The following is a 22,998-nucleotide window of genomic DNA, read 5'->3' on the forward strand; positions in this document are numbered from 1 at the left end:
TAAATATTTTGTTTAAATCATAAATGCTAACTTTGAAATGTGATTTAGATGACAATGACAGCATCTGATCATTGTCATCTAACAAATTTCTAAATTCTAAGTTTCTCTTTCAAGAATAACATTTGATGATTGTGAAAAAGACACTTTCTGTATTTTGGACCATTATCCAGCTTTGAGATCTCAGCAGCCTTTGAAATCTAACAACAATAACAACAACAAAAATCAGCTATAACAGAGAAAGAACAAAGAATATCCCTGAACAATTTTATTCCCCTGTCCTGGCTTCCTCCTTTTGGGAATGGGTACCCAGTAAACATAAATAAACTAGCAGCAAAAATGCTGATGTGTCAAAGTCCTGGGGTATATTTGGGTGAGGACAGAGATTCTATAGTTCTTAGAACTCTGCCCCTAGTCCAGAAAACAGTGGTTCCCACTACCACCACCGAGCTGTGTAAAGGGCTCAGAGGCAGCTGTGCCTGGTCCTTAGGAATGTAATTTAAGGAAGCTGTGATGACTCCATAAAGGTTCCCTCACAACCAAACTTTCTTGGGAGCATATTAACACTGCTCCCTTCCCTTAAGGTAGTTCAACTGACCCAAATCCAGATCCCTAACCTTCAACTGACAGCTTGAAGAAAAGATTCACTATAAATAAGAATTATTACCTACAGACTACTGATATTATTTACATTTTTAAAAAAACAAGTAAAATCACATGCATCTAATATCGTACAGAAAATGATTTGGCGATATGTTTACAAAATTGATGGAGGATTAGTAGACTAACAAATGACCAGCCATTTTCTCTTCAGGCAAAATTACCACCCAACTGCAAACTAGATCCCACAAAATACTGACACCTAGGGCAGGAAAAGAATTTACTTTTCCAAAGATGCTGCCATTCTTCTGCTCTTCTTCACCTTCCACGAGCTACATAAAAGAATATCTGGGGGAACTATCAAGTGAAGAATCCTCACAGGATAGAGGTCATCAGCACGGCGAGCTTCGTTGTTTAGTCACTCAGTTGAGTCTGGCTCTTTGAGACCCCGTGGACTGTAGCCCAGCAGGCTCCTCTGTCCATGGGATTCTCCAGGCAAGAATACTGGAGTGGGTTGCCATTTCCTTCTCCAGGGGATCTTCCTGACCCAAGGATTGAACCCACATCTCCTACAAGTCTCCTGTACTGCAGGCAGCTTTCTTTACCACTGAGCCACAGGGAAACCCATATGGTGAGCTTCACTGCTTGTTAAATTAAAGGAGCTAGAAGAATGTGGCAGAGTAAGGGACAGGTGACTATCATTGCTAACTCCTAGAACCAAGGAACAGACAGAAATAAAGCTCTCACAGGAATGAGTACTACATTGATTCTCTTCCCTCTCCTCTCCTCTGTTCATGATCAAGAATTAGCTTAAGTCATAAAGATATTAAAATAAATATTTCCTCAGTAACCCCATCCTAGCAAATTATCAACTGAAAGAACAATGAACAGAAAGTCAGCCAGGGAAAATACACACTGCTGTGGAAATCACTATCACTACAATTATAGTCATGGGAAAAGCAACTGGGAAGAAATCTCTTTAGTTAACAAGAAGATTGTCAAACGATGTGAACTAGCGTAGGTACATACAAACCTGAAATCTATAGGCTCTTGAATCAAATATACCTTATCATTCTGATGTTCTGGTCTTGGAGAAGAGCTGAAAATTGTTGGGTAGGTGGCAGAAAGTTCTTGGAGTTTTGTATCAATTTCAGCAAGCTGCTGATGCTGGGTGACTGCAAGTGTGTATCCTTCTCCTGGGACCAGCCAGCCACACTGACCTCCCTAAAAGGAAACAAGGGTCACCAGGTCATTCTCACACTACATTTTTCCCAAAATATACCTTTCAAACAGCCACATCAATGCTCCTCACAAAAACAAATAAAAATTTTAAATTAAAAAAATAGAATTAACTTGGGATAGTACAAGAAAAAATTAAATAGTTTAAGGTTTCATTATCTGCCAAGTCTGCATATTCTTATATTTTGCAGGGTTTTCCCACTATGGAATAAATCTCTTAGCCTCAAAGTCTGAGTCTCATAATATCCATATTTCTCCACTCTGGAAAAGTGGTTTGTTGAATAGGAAGAAATCATGTTTACACTATAGTGGACATGTTATTTTCAAAATTTGTCCCTGAAAAGTAATTGAGTCTATAAACTCAGTTGTTTGGGTTTCAAGATCACAACTGGCCATTCAACCAACATCAGTTTCTCTTTTTTATTTTTAGTTTTGTAAATTAATTTTTATCAGAGTATAGTTGCTTTACAATGTTGTATTGTTTTCCACTGTACAGCAAAATGAATATATGTATATGTGTACTTTGGCCACCTCATGCGAAGAGTTGACTCATTGGAAAAGACGCTGATGCTGGGAGGGATTGGGGGCAGGAGGAGAAGGGGATGACAGAGGATGAGATGGCTGGATGGCATCACCAACTCGATGGACATGAGATTGAGTGAACTCCGGGAGTTGGTGATGGACAGAGAGGCCTGGTGTGCTGTGATTCATGGGGTCGCAAAGAGTTGGACACGACTGAGCAACTGAACTGAACTGAACTGATACCTATATCCCCCCCTTTGGATTTCCTTCCCATTCAGGTCACAACCGAGCATTAAGTAGAGTTCTTTGCTCTATATGGTATGTTCTCATTAGTTATCTATTTTATACATAGTATCAACAATGTATATGTGTCAATCTCAATTTTAGTTTCTTCACAGGTTAAAAGCCATTCATAATATTTCATTCAAAAATCCCCTACTGGACATATGTATACCTATGGTTGATTCATGTTGATGTTTGGCAGAAAATAACAAAATTCTGTAAAGCAATTATCCTTCAATTAAAAAATAGATTAAAAAAATTTTTTAAATCCCCTACTGTGGGGAGGCCTTATACTGGGCACTAGTGATTCAATATGAATCTCACACATTCCTGCCTTTAGGAGTTCTCAGTCCCTTGACAGCAAAGATTTTAACAAGGTGTGAAAAGTATTGGTAAATCCAGGGCTCCACGGGGATCAGGGAGGGTCAACTAGCCTCTCTGAACCGGAAAGAGCAAGGAGAAAAAGCGTTTGGAGAAGGCTTCCTAAAGGAAATAATCAATCTTAGTAACATCTTAGAGAAACAACACAATTAGCTGTGCACTTTAAAACTGGAGCTGGTGAGGGTGAGATGGTAGGCAGAAAATCCAGTTAAGAAGCAAAAGCCACAATCTAAAAGAAAAGTGATGACTGTCTGAACTTGGAACATTTCCTAGGAATGCAGAACACAGAACCAATTCCAGAGATACTTAGGAAGCAGAATGTACAGAATCTGGAAATAATTTGATGGAAGAATGAGGGAGGAGTATGAATCAAGAATAAAAACCAAATTTCTGATTTTTATCAACTAGGGGGATAGTGGTCATATGGATCAAAATAAGGAATATCCAGACACACAGTAGGTTTAAGGAGGCAAATGATAATGAATTCTGTTTGGGGCCTTTCAATATTCACAGATATCCCTAGGATATCCACAGATTATGTCAGATAGTTAAATATGTTTGTCTGAAGTTCAAGATAGAGACTTGGAAATAAGTATTTTGGACTCACCCATAATTCTATAGTGATTCAAACCCTCAGAGCATGGGAATGGGTGAGGTCACAAAGAGAAGCGTGAAGACAGAAGACCCATGAAGAACACTAACAACAAAGGGGCAGATGGAGGGCAAGGAAGCATGAGAATTTCATGCCCTTTGGTTTCATGACTCTAAAACCAAGGATCAATCCCTAAGTGGTAACCAGAAAAAGTACATGCAAAAACTTATGCAGAAAGACTTAACATGTGTCTCTCCCTAGCCCCAGCATCCTATCTCCGTTCCTGCTTCAGTGACACTAATACTGCATAAGCCTCTCTAGGGAACAGGTCCCCACCAGACACTCCTTCTCCCTACCCAATGACATCAAGAAGACAAGCAAATGAACTAGATTCAGTCAATTGGAAGTAAACACCCTGCCTGGACTTAGACTGTTGAGGGAGAGAGAGATTCAAAGATGCCAGGAAGGTGGGAAGAGATTAACCGCGACAGCAACAGCAGCAAGGAGCCAGTGTTGGAGCAGGGAAGGCGGCGGCAGTGCTCGCTAGCATGGGTGTCTGGCGTCTGGCGGCTGCAGTGCAACCCTGAACCAGCCTGCTTCTGAGGAGTTTCTAGGGCCATCTTTCTGTCTATTTTTTCTGGCCATTTGCTTGATTTCTGCCTGGTTTACAAACTTGGTCCTTCAAACTTTCCACTGTACCTTTGAGGTACCCAAGTCTCCCAAAAAATTCATTTTCTCCCTTTTTAACCAAAATTTGCCTCCATTTCTGGCAACCCAAAACACTGAATTTTTTTGCCTTGTTACTTATAATAAAGGATAATTTCAAAAAGTCTGAAAATAGGGAGAAAGTGAGATTATACTATATCCATATAAGATATACTATAGCAATAAACATTTAAAATATACTTGCAAGTTGGCATATGAAAATTATACATAATTATAAAAAATTTAATTAGTCATAAATAAATTCTGATCTTTTTTCCTAAGTAAAAGTGATATAAATACTGTATGACCTAAGAGAAATGAGAATCTGACACACACACAAAATAAAAACTATGGAATCAATGATTAAATATTGGTTAATAAATTTTAAATTCTTGTTTGAATGGAATTCTTTTTAAATGACACTGAAGTAAAAGAAACTGTTCAACTAAGTGCAGCAGAAATTGATATGTTTCATGTTTTATACTGTAATAGAAGGAAATTGTGTGTTGTTGCTCAGTCGCTCTGTCATGTCTGACTCTGCAACCCCATGGACTGCAGCACGCCAGACTTCCCTGTCCTTTACCATCTCCCAAAGTTTGATCACAGATATGTCCATTGAGTTGGTGATGCCCTCCAACCATTTCATCCTCTGTTGTCCCCTTCTCCTCCTGCCTTCAATCTTTCCCAGCATCAGGGTCTTTTCTAATGAGTTGGCTCCTCTCATTAGCTGGCCAAAGTACTGCACCTTCAGCTTCAGCATCAGTCCTTCCAATGAATATTCAGTGTTGATTTCCTTCAAGATTGACTGGTTTGATCTCTGTGCTGTCCAAGGGGCCCTGAAGAGTCTTCTCCAGCACCACAGTCCAAAAGCATCAATTCTTCAGCGCTCAGCCTTTTTTATCATCCAGCACTTACATTGTACACGACTACTGGAAAAACCATAACTTTGACTATACGGACCTTTGTCAGCAAAGTAATGTCTCTGCTTTTCTAATTCACTGTCTAGGTTGGTCATAGCTTTTCTTTCAAGGAGCAAGCATCTTTTAATTTGATGGCTGCAGTCACCATCCACAGTGATTTTAGAGCCCAAGAAAATAAAGTTTGTCACTGTTTCCATTGTTTCCCCATCTATTTGTCATGAAGTGATGGATGCCATAATCTTCATTTTTTGAACATTGAGTTTTAAGCCAGCTTTTTCACTCTCCTCTTTCACCTTCATCAAGAGACTCTTTAGTTCCTCTTTGCTTTCTGCCTTAAGGGTGGTATCATCTGGGTATCTGTGGTTATTGATATTTCCCCTGGAAATCTTGATTCCAGCTTGCACTTCATCCAGCCCAGCATTTCGAATGATGTACTCTGCAAATAAATTAAATAAGCAGGGTGACAATATACAGACTTGATGTACTCCTTTCCCAATTTGGAACCAGTCCATTGTTCCACATCCGGTTCTAACTGTTGCTTCTTGACCTGCATACAGGTATGTAACATGTAGTAGATGATGTTGGAGAAGGCAATGGCACCCCACTGCAGTACTCTTGCCTGGAAAATCCCATGGACGGAGGAGCCTGGTAGGCTGCAGTCCATGGGGTTGCTAAGAGTCGGACACGCCTGAGCAAGTTCACTTTGACTTTTCACTTTCATGCATTGGAGGAGGAAATGGCAACCCACTCCAGTGTTCTTGCCTGGAGAATCCCAGGGACAGAGGAGCCTGGTGGGCTGCCGTCTGTGGGGTCGCACAGAGTCGGACACGACTGAAGTGACTTAGCAGCAGCAGCAGCAGATGATGTACGTGTTTCTGCCTACACTTGCAATGTGTAGGAATCTCGCCTCCCTAAGACAGAACCCAGAAAATGCTTTTCACCACCTGCTTTACAGCTAGGATTCAGGCCAGAATGAGGGTCTACAATCAGATTCACCCGTCTAGTATTGATTTAGATGTGAGGAATTTAAGATCTGATGCAAAACCCATTTTGCTGGGAAGGGTGACAGCAGAGGCTTCCGGCTTTGGGGAAAGTCATTAGTAGTTGTGAGTTCCCAACACAGGGAAAAATCTTTAACAAATTCAAAGTATCCTAGACAAACTGAAGAGAACATTACATCCATGCAATGAAACATGCCACTGTAAGGAACAACCAGCAGGCATGAGTTCTGAGGAATTCAAACATAATTACCATGTTAGTCATCTTTATGTTGGATTTGTCAGAGGTGAAGTGGCAGAGCACTCCAAAAGGACATACAGATACTTGAAAGAATACAGCAAATCCGAAGCATGGCAAGAAGTCTGGTACCGTTTCAGGAAACAATAGATAGATCAATCCCTTCCTCAAAGTGGCAGTCCCTTCCTGCCACATCCACGTCTTCCTCCTCTGATCTCTATTCCATCATGTGTCACCACCTATCCGGCATCATAGAATCTCCATATAAAATATCTCCCACATCAGATAATAAAAAAGGACACCTTCTCCTCAGAGGACTTGCAGAAAGAACTTTCAGCAAATATTAGTTTAAAAAATAATAATAACTGTAAAAATAGCAACAATCTCAAAAGAGGGCTGCACAAGCAAAGTAAGCAAAATAGAGATGTTTGAAATTCAACTCAGAAAACTGTAAAATGAATGTAGATGAGCAAAAGGACAAAAAGGATAAAGATTATAAGAAAAATACTTGAAGGCCTGGAGGAGAGATCCTGGAGGAGATTCTATACCCATGTATGGGCTTGGTACATAGACTGACCTGGTCCCCTTTTCCAATGTCCTCCTCCTTCACCTTTCTCTGCTAAAAAAAACAAGAAGTAAAATCCTTGGATCCCCGGTCTTGACTGCACAGCTGTATGAAATGAAGGACCATGTGCAGTCTTAGCTTGGCCGGTGAGGTGCAGGTGGAAGTCATGGGGAGACCACAGCTTCCCAAGCGAAAAGGCAAAGCTTCAGAGGTATCTCTTTTACCCTTTCCTTTCCCCCTTTCTTTCTGCCTGGAAAATTTACACATTATCTACAGATATAGCAGTCATCTTGCATGCTGAGAAACAAAAACACATTAAGACCATGAGTCAAGAAGATCAAAAGACACTAGCTACTTACACTTGGATTTCTTGTCACAAAAAAAAAAAAAAGTAAGTTTCTTATTTAAGTCATGGTTTTTAAAGTTTTCTGTGACTTGCAGTTAATCCCATTCCCACCTGATACCCACTTTATAGGAAGCCCAAAAGGAAAGAAAAAGAGATGACAGAAGAGAAGAAATAACAGAAGATAATTTTCTGAACAGATGAAAAAATTGAACCTTCATGTAAAAAGTGCCTACATACAAGATGCCATGCAAGAACAAAAATATTTTTAAAGATGTACACAAATAAGTTCTGACAAAATTGGTGAACTCAAAAATAAAGAGAAAAATCCTACAAGCTTCCAGAAAGGATTTTACATCTAGAATTTAGTTAACACCATTTAAAGCTACCATTTGAAGCCATCATTCAAGGGGGAGATATGGGCTTCCCTGGTAGCTCAGCAGTTAAAGCATCTGCCAGCAATGCAGGAGACCCGGGTTGGATCCCTGGGTTGGGAAGATCCCCTGGAGAAGGAAATGGCAACCCACTCCAGTATTCTTGCCTGGAGAATCCCATGGACAGCGGAGCCTGGTGGGCTACAGTCCACGGGGTCACAAAGAGTTGGACACGACTGAGAGACTTCACTTTCACTTTTCAAGTGGGAGAAGAATTAATTTTTGAATATGCAAACACTCAAAAATTATCTACACACCATCATATTTAGGGGAATTCTTTTAATTCCAGAAAAATAACTCAGGAAAAATGATTTTGACCTCATGGACTGTAGCCCACCAGGCTCCTCTTTCCATGGGATTTTCCAGGCAAGAATATTGCAATGGGTTGCCATTTCCTCCTCCAGGGGATCTTCCTGACCCAGGGATCAAACTCACAACTCCTGCCTCTCCTCCATTGCAGCCAATTCTTTACCACTGAGCCATCAGAGAAGCCCCAATAAACAATTAGTTGAGTTTAAATACACAGGTAATAAGGCGGTTTTAAAATGTGGCTACTGTTGAGAAAGATTCCTGAAATATAAGAAGCATACTATTTTTAAAAGGAAAACTTATAACATCCTGAAAAGGAAAACTTATAACATCCTGGAACTAAAATTCCAAGTGATTTCAATGCATTCTAGAGAAATGGGAGAAGAGGGAAATCAAAGCATACCAAAGATCCTGCCCTGTTAAGACGTAAGATTTTAGAAATTAATTAATTATTGAAGAACCTCTAGAAAGGAAAGCAGCCCACTGCCAACACTCTGATCCTAGTCCAGTGAGACCATTTTAGATTTCTGTCCAGGAGAAACTGAGCTGAGAAGACCTAACTTTCTAAGGTGACAGAACTGGGAAGTGACAGATCCTGCTTTCTAGCCAGTCTGCCAAAGCCAGCACTCAACCACTCTCCTAAACCACCTCCAGTGTCTGCAGATCCATTTTCCATTTCGCCAGAACACAGTGTCAGCTGTGAATACATAACCTGGAGGAATATACACCAGCCTTTCTTGGAGTGGGAATTATAGAGAATTGGTTTTTTTTTAATCTGAATTTCTAGTTTCTCTTGACAAATTGGAGGATCCAGGCAGCCCTGGGCAGGGATTTCTAGGCAGCAGCAGCCACTGACTGGCATACTGGCCCAGGTATTGCTGCACATGCACTGCTTTTTAGCCAGAGCTAAAACTGCCCTCTGAACCTACATGTCTTAGGCTGGGTTCCCTAGACCCAGAACCTGAGGCAGAGATTCCTGTTTAAGTGACTTAGCGGAAGAGTGCTTTCAGGATTAGAGGTGTGAGGAAAGCAGGCTAGGAACAAGGGAACAAAGCCAGACAAGGGTGTTGTCTCAGCTGAAGACCGACTGACCCCTGGGGAAGCTCTGGAGGACAAACTGCAGCACACAGCTCATCCTATTTCAAGGTGAGGAAACAAAGGGGCCGGGCGGGGTCGGGGGGGGCGGGTGCCATCCTCTCCTGGACTGGTCAGCTCCCATTTGGCCCAGGACAATTCTCCAGAGAAGGAGTCACAGCAGGGGATGGATGCGCAGATGTGCTAGGTAAAAGGCTGCTCCAGGGTGTCAGCAGCAGTCACCGTATTATCTCTATTAAACACAGGAGAATAAAAATTAGATGACAGCGCTAAGAGTTTCAAGGAACACAGGACAATGTATTTCTTTGTGGAAGTAAGAATAGAGCTAGAAGTTTAGTATGCAAACAAGTGCAAATGCTGAGCCTGCGTTACTCACGTGACCTGCCCAGGCCCTGTAAATACTCACATTCACACCATGGATTTCACTCCTCAGACTCAGCCTGTGCTTGCCCCAGACTCTTCAGGGAACTGAATACCCAACATTACCTGGACAGGAGCTGGATGGTGCTCTTAAGGATTACTAAAGATTACACTGAAATTATGTGGAATTGGTTTAGGGATAATAAGAAATGTCCAAAAAAAAGGATCCAGAGAAACATATCTCTATGTCATCAATGAGCAAGCCCGTCACATCACAGGCAGAGGGTATTATTGTGAAAACCAACGTGTAGGCCACTCTTATAATGCCATAAGAGAGTCAATAATGAATCAACAAGAATAAATTGGAAAATTTCGATAAAAATAAAATTGTAAAACAGGATTTTTTTAAGTTAAAAATACTGCCTCATAATTTGAAAAATTACTGCAATTTTTGCTATTTGATCAACAATATGATTTTAAAAATAAAAATTAAGACATGTGGAGCCTGTAGAATATCAGAGTTTACTTACCTCAGAACTGGACAGCCCTGAATCACTATCGTCTAAGTCCTTCAAAAGTTCAACCAGCTTTTCCTTTTCTCTGTCAATCATAACCACAGGTTTTCCTGAATTCTTGGCCAACTACAGAATGTATCAAAAGAAAATATTAAATACTCAAAGCAACTCATAGTTCAGGAAAAATTAAAATGGAATCTGAGGCTTCTACAATACAGATTCACTAAGGCAAAATTTGTTATATTAGGCATTTTCATTTGCTGGGTAATTTTGTTTTATTCTAAATTTTGGAAGAGCTCCATTATCCAAGCAAAGATATTCAACCATCTCAACAAACATTTTATATAAAAAATAAAACATGGGCAGTTTGCAAACCTCTCTTTATATTAAATGTATCAAATGCAACATACTTGCTGAGACATTTGGGAGGAATCTTACCACTTTCTATGTGATATATATCCACTAAATGAAACGGCTTTTAAGTTTCAAGACTATCACATCAGGAGTTTAAATAGGATTCAGTTACTATTGATAAAAGGAAAAAGGAAAATCTATGGTGGAACTGCTATCTGTGTCAGCAAGAACTTGGATGTGGGGAAAACCCTACTGCTCTTGGAAAATTATACATTAAGTCAACAAACAATGAGCCAGTGCAAAAAGAGCAAGCTGGCAAAGGTTTCTTTCAGATCATAGGAACATGGAGCACATAAAAGTCAGGAGTCCCAGAGGCCAGTCCTGGCAGTGGCAGGCTGACCCATGAATCCAGTCTCCCTGGAAAAGACATGCTAATTGTGGAAAACATCAGGCTTGAACTATGAAGAATTACTTAACTCTCTCCTCTTAAAACATCACACTTATCAATGTAGCTTTCTAGTGACTTAACTGCCTGAGTGGCTTGCCATGAACCTTCTGTTCACCATACTTTTATTTCTTGCTATAAATTATTTCACATTCTGGTCGAATACAGGAGTCCTTATGCCCTTGGTTAGTCTAAGTCTGCCTGGAGGACAAACCAAGTCAGACTGCACAGCCTTTAAAACCAAGTTAAGCCTCTATATCAGTGAGCTAATCAAAGCAAGAGACAAACAACAGGCTGCTCCAGGAGCTGGGAGAGGAGAGGCAGGGCCAGTAGGCAGACAACCAGTTGACCTCTCCACCTCTGCCAAGAGCATTTTCCACTCAAATTTCTAAATGCACCAACCATAAAATCAGTCCCATTACTTTAAAGAAAACCAATTTTATTAATATGCAATTTAAAATCTGGGAAACAGTATATAAAACTATTATTTAAATAAATGTTTTTCAAATTGCAGGAACCAGATTCATTTCTGGGCAATGAAACAAATGTATTAAGTTGCAGCTAGCAATTTTTAAGAGGGTAGGATGAGATAGAATAGGCTAGGATGGAGTGAAAATAGTGAAATTAAGCATTGGTTCATAAAACTTCTCTTACAGTTATATAAATTGCTTCAATTACATATACATGTATCATGGTCAAAAAAAATTTTTTTTAAGACAACGAACATAGCTATCTCCATTTTTGCAACTCATTTAGTCCCACATTCTGGCTTCTAAATTTCTAGGTACATACCTCAATGTTTCGCTTAATAAAATCCTGGCTGTGTTTACCCCTGAGTTCAATCTTTTCTGTATTTGAGAAAGGTTTATTTTCTGCTTTGATCATTGACTCATTTCTTTCCACATCATAGGTAGAATCTAATAATAAAAAAGTTCAAAATTTTTTCAGAATTATAATTGTCCATTATGCCAGAATTTACCTTAAGCATATATTGAAACATATAAGAAATAAACACACGTAGAAAAGGTCCTAAATTTCAGATCAGAAACTTAAGACACACAAACATTTATTCTTAAAAAGATAAATGTGCTACCATAATTTACAATGAAGTTCTCATAAAACTTTTGTTATTATCATGTGTCAAACTTCTTGCTGTTGATTTCTTTGGAATCATGGGAGATATGAAAAGAACTTCAAGCAATATACATGAAGGAGAAATCGCTGATGTCATGAGAATTTTAACATGTATTTTATTTTAGTATTTATATGACATAAAACTTACTCTAAAGACTAGAACCATTACCTACTACTCACTGATTCGCTATCATCTTAGAAAAATAAACTTCTTGTTCAAACCTGTTTTTTAAGCCAGGTCGGGGCATAAGTGTTCTGGATGTCCCTCGTCCTATCTGCACAAACCCCTAAAGCCCATCTCAGTTTGTCAGTTTTTCTCAACCTTTGAAGAGCTTTGCATCAGCGTCAATTGTTCAGACCCTGAGTGCTCAAGACAAGAGCAAGAAAAATACTTGTGGCCTCTTATCCCCTTTATAAAATATCTTGGTTTCACTGTAGTCACATTTAAAGCATTTTTTAAAAGACCATGCGAATCCTTCATTAAAGCTCTAAAAATATGCATAAAAAGAGTCTTCCTAAATGACAAATAGAGTCCACCTTACAAAACAGGATAAACTGCCGTATTAAAGTACTAGAGAAAAAAAAAAAAAACACTAGCCAGTAGCTCAGTGCAGACAGGCTTACTTAAAAGTTATCTTTGTTTTATGAGAGGTAACCTCAATAAAAAGGATTCAGGGAGCTAGTCAATTGGTGTTTTGTGGCTCATTAGCAAAGATTCAGTACAAATTTAATAGTTAAAGAATAAATTTTAATTACACTAGTTGGAAAGACCAATAAAAAGTGTTAGATCTCTGAATTTAATTTCTTTTCAGACTAAAATAAATTTGAGTAAAAAAACAACAACAACAAAGTTTTACTCAAATTTAAGTTACACATTTCTAAGCAAAAAAAAAAAAAAAAAATCTACGCTTTATAACTGAGAGTTCATTCTTTAATCAATCTGGTGTCTCAGATGGTAAAGAATCTGCCTGCAATGTGGGAGACCTGGGTTCGATCCCTGGGTCAGGAAGATCCCTTGGAGAAGGAAATGGCAACCCATTCCAGTATTCTTGCCTGGAAAACCCCAGTGACAGAGGAGCCTGGAGGCAGTCCATGGGGTCGTATAGAGTTGGACATGACTGAGTGACTTACAAACACCAATAGTTAAAGTATGAGTTATTTTTTTGGTGAGTGGCCTTCTTAGATATAAAATATATAACTCTTTCCCATAATCCAAGTTGTATATAGTCTTTTTAACTGAAATCTGAAGTTTATTCATTCAGCTGAAGTTTCATATTCTCTTAAACAACACATTAAAATAAATCAAATTATACAAAGTGTTATATACTGTTACATTATACATATAAAACTTTTATTCATGTTGATGTATGACAAAAACCATCACAATATTGTAATTATCATCCAATTAAACTAATTTTTAAAAATAAAAAAATAAAATAAATCAAATTAAATGCATCTTTGTCTACATTTATAATAGTTTCTTTAAAATACACTTTTAATACATTGTAGGAAAAAATCTTAGATAGTCTGGTAAAAACTATCTGCCTAGAAATGTCCTCTTCTCCTCTCCATCCTGGGAGTGATCCAGGGTAGAAGTTGCCATGTCCCGGTAGTAACCCCAGCTTTTGCTAGGTTGGATGAATTGGTTGGACCAAGGGTGGGCACCTAACCCAAGATGGATCAGTTGGTCTCTTCTCTAGGATTATGGAATTGAATCACCCTCTCAATGACTAGCGAAAGGATATGATCTTAGGAATCAAAGAAGCTATCTACCAGGAGGATTCTTTTCATAAATTTTCTTTTTCACTTAAACTAGATTTCCATCACTAGCAGCCAGATTTAACTGTTTATTATACAAAATTTCAAATGTTCTAAAGACGACTATTATAATGAACCCTCAACAACTAACTTCAATAATGATTAACTCGTGACTAATCCTGTTTCATCTAGAACCTCACCTACTTCCCCTCACCACTGAATTAAATCACATCAAATCATTTCATCTGTGAATATTTGTATATATAGCTAGTATCTTCTTGTGACAATATATAAAATCACATACCTTGTTTGACATTCTGTATATGATTTTCATAGTTTTCTGGTGGAACTTGAGTGTGAAACACGGAGAAAAAGGTATCTTCATGCTTGTTACAAGAAGGATCTAGTGATTTAAACATCATTTGTTCAATATCATATGTTAACATATATATATGGAATCTAGAAAGACGGTACTGATGATTGCATTTGTAGGGCAGCAATGGAGATGCAGATATGGAGAACAGACTTATGGACATGGGGCAGCAGTAGGGGGAGAAGAAGGTGGGACAAATGGAGAGAGTAACATGGAAAAAATATATACACTGCCATATGTAAGACAGACAGCCAGTGGGAATTTGCTGTATGACTCAGGGAACTAAAACTGGGGCTCTATAACAACCTAGAGGGGTGGGATGGGGTGGGAGGTCAGAGGGAGGTTCAAGAGGAAGGGAACCTATGGCTGCTTCATGCTATTATATGGCAGAAACCAACATAATATTGTAAAGCAATTACCCTTCAATTAAAAACAAATGAATTTTTAAAAAGCATTTGTTCAATACATACAAAATAAATAAGGAATCGTTTATGTGGACAGTTGTTTTTAAAAAACAGATAAGATCTAATAATGTCCTCTGCAATATTCCTCAACTTCCTCTACACGTTTCTTAAGACAATGTCACTTTCAGATAGAAATGATAATCATCTTTGTACACATGAGCCACTGAAACCGAGAAATCAAAGCCAGTCAACAGTTTCCGTAGAACTTCTGTGCAAGAAGTATGCACCAGGGTGTGCTAAAATATCACATGAATTACCTGGATATAATATACCAAATTCTAACATTCATAAAACAGAGAACATGCACACTGAATAACTTTGTGTTTCTACTCCTTATTTTAGATCCACAAGGTGAGATTTCAGATATATGAGCCGTTATTAAAATAACAGAATGTGTTTGAGAGAAAACTGGAGAGACACTTGGCAGTTAGCTTTCCTTTTTTTGATTCTCTTGGGATACTACACATAAAAATTTAAGAAACTGTGTTTAACTCTTTTTGTTTAATTTAATTTGTCTTATGTTCCATTAAGCTAATTTAGACAACGTATATTTACAAGAAACAGCTAACATAAATAAATATCACTTTGCCTTAACATGAAAGAATCTGTCAGGCTGTGGCCCAGAAATGTTTTTGCTTAAGAAAACATGGCATGTCTTGAAGATATTAGAGGATTCACCACCTACCTCTGAAACAAACCTGATTCAAGCACCTGCTTGGAGATGATATGGGCAAGATACATTCACCATGACACAAACACCAACAAATTCAAAACATACAACTTCTGATAGTAAAAACAAATTCATCAATTCAAATTCCCTAATTTGGAATTCATAATAATGTAGCGTCGCATCACCAGGACTGACAGTACAACCATAATCCTTGTTCATTGTTTGATGGGTTAATCTAGCAAATTAGTGGTATAAGCCTTACAAGAAGACAGGTAAGCTACTTAGCAGGCAAAAAGTTTTGAAGTTCTTTTCAAACTTTAATTTTTTTGCAACCATTGTTATTAGGGTTCTTAAATATTCATTGAAGCATACAGCAAGTCAGCAATTTGGCAACATTCTGTTATTGGTTTAAGTTGCATCATATATCCAAAGTGGTAATATATTTTTGATCACATAATTCCTCTTTAATAGCAGTTTCACTTAATTTTATACTAAAGTACCTATAGAGACATAAAAATATGAAAACCTGCAAATCAAAAAACTATTATAGCAAGGTGATACTGAAGGTTTTAAACCAAGGAGTTTTTCTTAGCTGAAATCATTCATGTGACCCTATGGCTCTTCATGCATAGTCTCAGGATATAATTGCCTCAGACAGAATTGGTACAGCTAGGGTACAGCCCTCAGAGAAGGCAATGGCAACCCACTCCAGTGTTCTTGCCTGGAGAATCCCAGGTATGGCAGGGCCTGGTGGGCTGCCATCTATGGGGTCGCACAGAGTCGGACACGACTGAAGCGACTTAGCAGCAGCAGCAGCAGCAGGGTACAGCCCTAACACAAAGGTCTCATAGCTTAGCCTTGAGTTTAAAAGACAACAGTTGTAAAAGAAAGATATTCAACTGTAGAAACTCAACTTCTTAAGAGGAAAAAAGCATTTTCTAAATTACAAAAGTCCTTCATTAGAAAGCTCTTCCTTATAGTAAAAAGCAAACCAAAAAATCTAATTCATGTAGAAAAAATGATGGAATTAGAAAATAATGATTTGATAAACACCATAATAATAACTGACTCAGGTAGAAATTAATGAATAACAGGATAACAGCCCCAAAGTATCCTCCCACAAGATAATTTAGCCAGTGCAAAAAGGAAAACTGTAACTTTACAGTGGAGAAACCTAGCAGACACCACCTTAACCAAATGATCAAAGTTAACATCACCAGCGATGGAACAATCGACATCACACACTTCCTGTTATGATTCATTGAGAATACAGTACCACTTCTATGGGGTTTCTGCCAAAAATACATAACCTGAACCCAATATGTGGAAACATAAACAAACCCAAACTGAGCAACTATCTACAAAATAACAGACCTATAGCCTTCAAAAATGCCAATGTCATAAAATACAAAGAATGACTAAAGAGACATGACAATTAAATGCAATGAAAGGGCTTGAATTTTCTTTTGGTAGAAGGATTTAAGTGGGACAACCGGTGAACCATGAATAAAGCCTGTTGATTGGATCATAGTATTGTATCAATACTAATTTCCTGATTTGTGTGTGTGTCCATCTGTAGAGAAGAAGACAGAAGATATGGTAAGATGCTAGTACATGGAAAATCTGAGTAAAGGGTATTTGCGAATTCTTCATACTTTTGAGACTTTCAATCTGAAATTATATCAAAATTAAAAGTTAATAGGTAGTTTTTCAAATGTCCTCACTACAAACATTTAGCTAAAGGGAAAAAAGAAATCTTCCTTCAGAGATCAAGGGTTGAGCACAATTTTTTTATTAATTTTTTATTGAATGAAAGATTCATTAAATTCTACAGTGTTTTACAAATTTCAATACGAGTCTTGAAAGAGGAAGATTGGAGGGTTGATTTAAGTTGCTTCCTGTCACCTAGGGAAGAAAGCCCATCCCAGACAATGGGAAAGACCTAGAAGAACATCACTGGGATGAGTTTAGAGTAGACACAAGTGACTCACAAGTGAGACTGCTCCCTGGAACTCACCCTTTTGGAGGTGAAATCCTGGAGTTAGGTTGAGATCATCAAAGAAAATGGGGAAACCAGAGCACAGGGGGCTCTGCCTCACTGAACACCTGGAATTCTAGGAGACTCCACTCACAGGGCTCACACCTACTCCTGATGCTCCAAAGCACCAATGGCAGTGGGGCACGTTTTAAGGGAGGCAGGGCATGATATAGTCACCCTTTCTTTTTCCCTATCTCTTTTTCATTCTCTCCCCTACTCCTAATACACACACACATGCACAGAAACATATGACATACAATTGCATGGCTGGCCTGGAGCATGGACGAGAACCAGGAGTGCTTGCTTTCCCCTAAGAATTAGAAACAGACCCCTTCCCAGCGCACATCATGACACCAGCCAAAAATGCACACAGCCAGGGACTTCGCTGTGGTCCAGTGGCCGGGGCTGCGTGCCCCCAGTGCAGGGGGCCTGGGTTCAATCCCCAGATGGGGAGCTGGAGCCCACATGCTGCAACTAAAACTTGGCACAGTCAAATAAATAAAATTAAATAAATAAAAACAAATATTTTTTTAAATGCACACATCCAAATGTCCCATGCAATTAAGAACCACCCTGTTAGACTACAGAGAAAAGTTCAATAAACTCAAAATATCAAAACAATGCCCACAGTATTACAGATTTCTATATTGGCTTTTAAAGCAGAGGGCTTATAAAAGATTCTGGAGAACAAAGGAAAAGCACCATTTTCTAATTAACTATAAGGTCAATGAGGAAATAAGAGTACAGTAACAACATGTAGAGAATAATGATAATGACACATAAGAAAGAATGCAGTATAGAGCTAAGTCTATATTTAGAAAAAAATTCATAGCAATGATGCCTTTATCACATTGTTAGGGACTGAACTCTATGCCCCCAAAATTCATATGTTGAAGCCCTAACCCCTAGTGTGGCTGTACTTTAAGGAGATTAAAGTTAAATGAGATTATTAGGTAGGGTTCTAACCCAGTAGAACTGGTGTCCTTACAAGGAGAGGAACAGATACCAGAGGTGTCTTCACCCTCACCTCTTCTCCCCCTGGGCCCCAAGAACAGGCCACGTGAGGACACAGTGAGAAGGTCCATAAGCCAGGAAGCGAGCTCACCAAAAATGAGTTTTCCAGTACCTTGACCTTAAACGTATAGTCTCCAAAACTGTAAGAAAATTAACTTCTGCTCTTTAAGCCACTCAGTCTGTGGTATTTCTTTAATGGCAGCCCTAGCAGACACAGATTTTAAGAGAAAATAAAAAGAACTTAACTAATTTAAATGAAGAAATTAATTTAACTGAAGAGAAAACAAGTTCAAGAAAAGAAATAATCAAGATAATCGCTAGAGTTAACAAAGAAATTCAAAATTGATTTACAAAAGTATAAAAAGACAAATCCTCGAGTATAATTTTAAAAAGAGAAAACACTCACTGCTATCAAAGTGGCATGGTACTGGTAAAAGAGCAGCCACAAAGACCACTGCAACAGAACGGAGGGTTCAGAAACAGACCCAGAAAAGCCTACTCAACTTATCTTTATTTATTTATTATTTAGTGACTGTCTCCTTTACATCCATTATTTTGCTGAACATTCATAGCATTACCACAATACAGAGTAGCATTACCTCCATTTACAGATGAGGTAAATCAGGCTCAGAGAGGCAAAGTAATTTACTCAGAGTCATACAGATAAATGGAGCTCGATTTTTGTGGCTTAATACTCCTCCTTGAGAACTATTCTGAGCCTAGCATTATTCTGAGCCTATAACTGTGATTTGTTGTTGTTCAGTTGCTCAGTCTTGCCTGACTCTTTGCAACCCCATGGACTGCAGCACGCTAGGCTTTCCTGTCCATCACCAACTCCCGGAGCTTACTCAAACACATGTCCATTGGTCAGTGATGCCATCCAACCATCTCGTCCTCTGTTGTACCATTCTCCTCCTGCCTTCAATCTTTCCCAGTATCAGGGTCTTTTCTAATGAGTAGGCTTTTCACATTAGGTGACCAAAGTATTGGAGCTTCAGCCTCAGCATCAGTCCTTCCAATGAATATTCTGAGTTGATTTCCTTTACTGACTAGTTGGATCTCTTTGCAGTCCAAGAGACTCTCAAGAGTCTTCTTCATCACCACAGTTTGAAAACATCAGTTCTTCAGCACTGAGCTTTCTTTACACTCCAACTCTCACAGCCATACATGACTACTGGAAAAACCATAGCTTTGACTAGACAGACCTTTGTTGGCAAAGTAATGCCTGCTTTTTATTTTTTTATTTTTTTAAATTTATTTATTTTAATTGGAGGCTATTTACTTTACGGTATTGTAGTGGTTTTTGCCATACATTGACATGAATCAGCCATGGGTGTACATGTGTTCCCCATCCTGAACCCCCCTCTCACCTCCCTCCCCATTCCATCCCTCTGGGTCATCCCAGTGCACCAGCCCTGAGCACCCTGTCTCATGCATCAAACCTGGACTGGCGATCTGTTTCACATATAATAATATACATGTTTCAATGCTATTCTCTCAGATCATCCCACCCTTGCCTTCTCCCACAGAGTCCAAAAGACTGTTCTATACGTCTGTGTCTCTTCTGCTGTCTCACATATAGGGTCATCCTTTCAACTTATCTTAAAAGAGCAAGACTTCCGAATAGCAAGAGGATAATCTCTTTAACAAATGGTACTGGAACAACTGAATGTTCACATGCAAAAAAAAAAAAAAAGGAGCCAGACATAGACCTTACATTTTTCACAAAAATGAAATCAAACTGGATTATAACCCAAATGTAAAATGCAAAACTATAAAAATAGGATAAAAATCTATGTGAATTTCAGTTTAGTGATGAGTTTTTATAAACACCACCACAAGTATGATCCATGAAAGTAAAAATTGATAATTTAAACTTTATTAATATTAAAAACTTCTGCCCTGCAGAAAAGACAAGCCACAGGCTGACAGAAAATACTTGCAGAACACATATCACATAAAGGACCTGCATCCAAAATAGACAAAGAACTCTGAAAACTCAACCATAAGAAAACAGACAACTCACTAAAGAAAATATAGATACGGCAAATAAACACCTGAAAAGATGCTGAACATAGTTTGCCATTACAGAAATATAAATGCAAATTAAAACAATGAGATACCAATAAACACCTATAAGAATGGATAAAATCCAAAAACGTGACAATACCAATTCCTGGCAAGGATGCAAAACAACAGGAACTTTCATTTTTGCTGGTGGGAATGCAAATGGTACAGTCAATATGGAAGACAGGCAGTTTCTTTCAAAGCTAGACATTTATCATATGATTTAACAGTCCTGCTCCTAGATATTTAACCCACAAAATGGAAATTTTATGTCCACACAAAAACCTGCACACGAATGTTTAAGAAGCTTTATTTATAATCATCAAAAACTGGACACAATCAAGATACCATTCAATAGATGAAGAGAAAAACAGTGATATTGTCCATAGAATGAAATGCTATTTAGTGACAAAAAGAAATTAGCTATCAAATCACAAAAAGATATGGATGAATCTTAACTGTATACTGCTAAATTAAAGAACCCAATCTGAAAAGGCTACTTACAGAGTGATTCCAACTTTACAACATTTGGAAAAGGTAAAACTAGAAAGACAGTAAAAAGATCAGTGGTGGCTAGGGGTTTGGAGGAAGATGGGCAGGTTGAATGGGGATTCACCCAGGGGATCTTTAAGGGTGGTAAACCTATTCTGTATGATACCATAACAGTGATTACATGACACTGCACATTCTTGGAAACCTGTAGCTTCACAGCACAGAAAGTGAACCTTAATGTACGCAAACTATCAAAAGATTATTTAGGATGTAATAAAATCCCAGGACAAAATACAGAATTTGGTTAAAAAAAAGAAAAACAATCTTCTAATTAATTAATTAATTTCACTGAAGAGGATGGAGGGAAGAATGCTCACTTTTTAAGTAAACTGGAAATGAATAGAGTCTGCAAGACTAGAGGCAATAGAAATTGCATCTGAGCTTTTTACTCCAGTTGATTAGGTTATGTCCTCAAAAATTCTGATATCACTACACACGTACAGCAGAATTGAACAATTAACTAAATAGATGGCCGATGGTGAGAACCAGGTTTTTCACTGTTGGAATGTAGGTTATACACGAGCAAGAGGAAAAGTCAAGAATGATCCATGTGGTAATAAAGTCAGAGACATCAATATGAACCTATATTTAGCTTAATATAGAGAGAGATGGTTATACATAGAAATATTTACAGATATGTGTATAACAGGTTAGCATACACACAAATACTTTCTTTCTCAGAAGCAACAACTCCCCAATAGCCACAAGTTGATCAAGCATCTAGATCTGGTTTCTAATATCATTCTCCAATGGGAGGAACCAGGGCTTCTTGGAGAAAGAGCTGATTTTCTAGGACTTACGTAGGAAATATAGAAGACGAATCTGAAGCATCTTACAGTGGCAGAGAGTAAGGGAGTGCACACAACAACAACAAAACTCACAATGGAGGAAATACGACAAAGGGGCACAAAAGCCAACTGAATGAGCGCCCAATGGCCAAACGTGGGAAACACTGGAGCAATAAAACAAAGCAGTATTGGATTATAACCCAAAGTAGAAAACAAATATCCACATCTATAGTGATATAAGAAGAAGGCAATGGCACCCCACTCCAGTACTCTTGCCTGGAAAATCCCATGGACGGAGGAGCCTGGTAGGCTGCAGTCCATGGGGTCGCTAAGAGTCGGATACAACTGAGCGTCTTCACTTTCACTTTTTACTTTCATGCATTGGAGAAGGAAATGGCAACCCACTCCAGTGTTCTTGCCTGGAGAATCCCAGGGACGGGGGAGCCTCGTAGGCTGCCATCTATGGGGTCGCACACAGTCGGACATGACTGAAGCGACTAAGCAGCAGCATATAAATAAATAGGGAGACTAGATGAATGGGAGAATGAATCTGTATTCCCACACTGAATAATTCACAATAATTTATGTGAATTCTCTGCCATCAAAGAAGTGACACATAACATCCGCACTCCTTAAGTATGAGATGTGCATAGTAACTTTCTTCCAAAGAAGATAGTAAGGACAAAGGGAAATATTGGGAAAATTTACAGTAGAGAAATCTGACAAATATCAATACTTTCTTAGCCAGGTGACCAAAGTTAATATCAACAGTAATGTTATACTGGTAATACAATGTGATGTGATGAAAATGGCACTTTAACTCTGTGGTCTTCCTCCCAAGAACATACAACACAAATATAATCATGTGAAAACCATGACATAAGTCACAACTGCCAGAAATTCTACAAAATACCTGACCAGTATTCCTCAAAACGGCCAAGGTCAACAAAAACAAGAAAGTTTGAGAAAGTGCATAGCCCAGAGTAGCTTAAGGAGACATGAGGACTAAATGTAATGTGGTATCCTGAATGGGATTTTGGAATAGGAAAAGGACATTAGGTAAAAACTAAACATCTGAATAAAGTATGGACTTTAGTTAATAATAACCAGAGATCAAATTGCCAACATCCACTGGATCATCGAAAAAGCAAGAGTTCCAGACAAACATCTATTTCTGCTTTATTGACTATGCCAAAGCCTTTGACTGTGTGGATCACAATAAACTGTGGAAAATTCTGAAAGAGAT

At 38.5% G+C, this 22,998-nt stretch overlaps 1 protein-coding gene across 1 annotated transcript in view; it reads right to left on the reverse strand.

Annotated features, from left to right (window-relative positions):
- FSIP1 (fibrous sheath interacting protein 1) overlaps window positions 1-22,998 on the reverse strand; it is a 209,658-nt gene that overhangs the window by 151,475 nt on the left and 35,185 nt on the right. The window contains exons 6-9 of the mRNA XM_010847930.1: window positions 14,091-14,189; window positions 11,687-11,811; window positions 10,111-10,221; window positions 1,663-1,821 (exon numbers count right to left, since the gene is read on the reverse strand). Coding sequence (XP_010846232.1) covers window positions 1,663-1,821; window positions 10,111-10,221; window positions 11,687-11,811; window positions 14,091-14,189 — 494 coding nt within the window. The remainder of the gene's footprint in view (window positions 1-1,662; window positions 1,822-10,110; window positions 10,222-11,686; window positions 11,812-14,090; window positions 14,190-22,998) is intronic.

The sequence above is a fragment of the Bison bison genome, unplaced genomic scaffold, assembly GCF_000754665.1.
Source record: "Bison bison bison isolate TAMUID 2011002044 unplaced genomic scaffold, Bison_UMD1.0 scf7180017864259, whole genome shotgun sequence".
Lineage (NCBI taxonomy): Eukaryota > Metazoa > Chordata > Mammalia > Artiodactyla > Bovidae > Bison > Bison bison.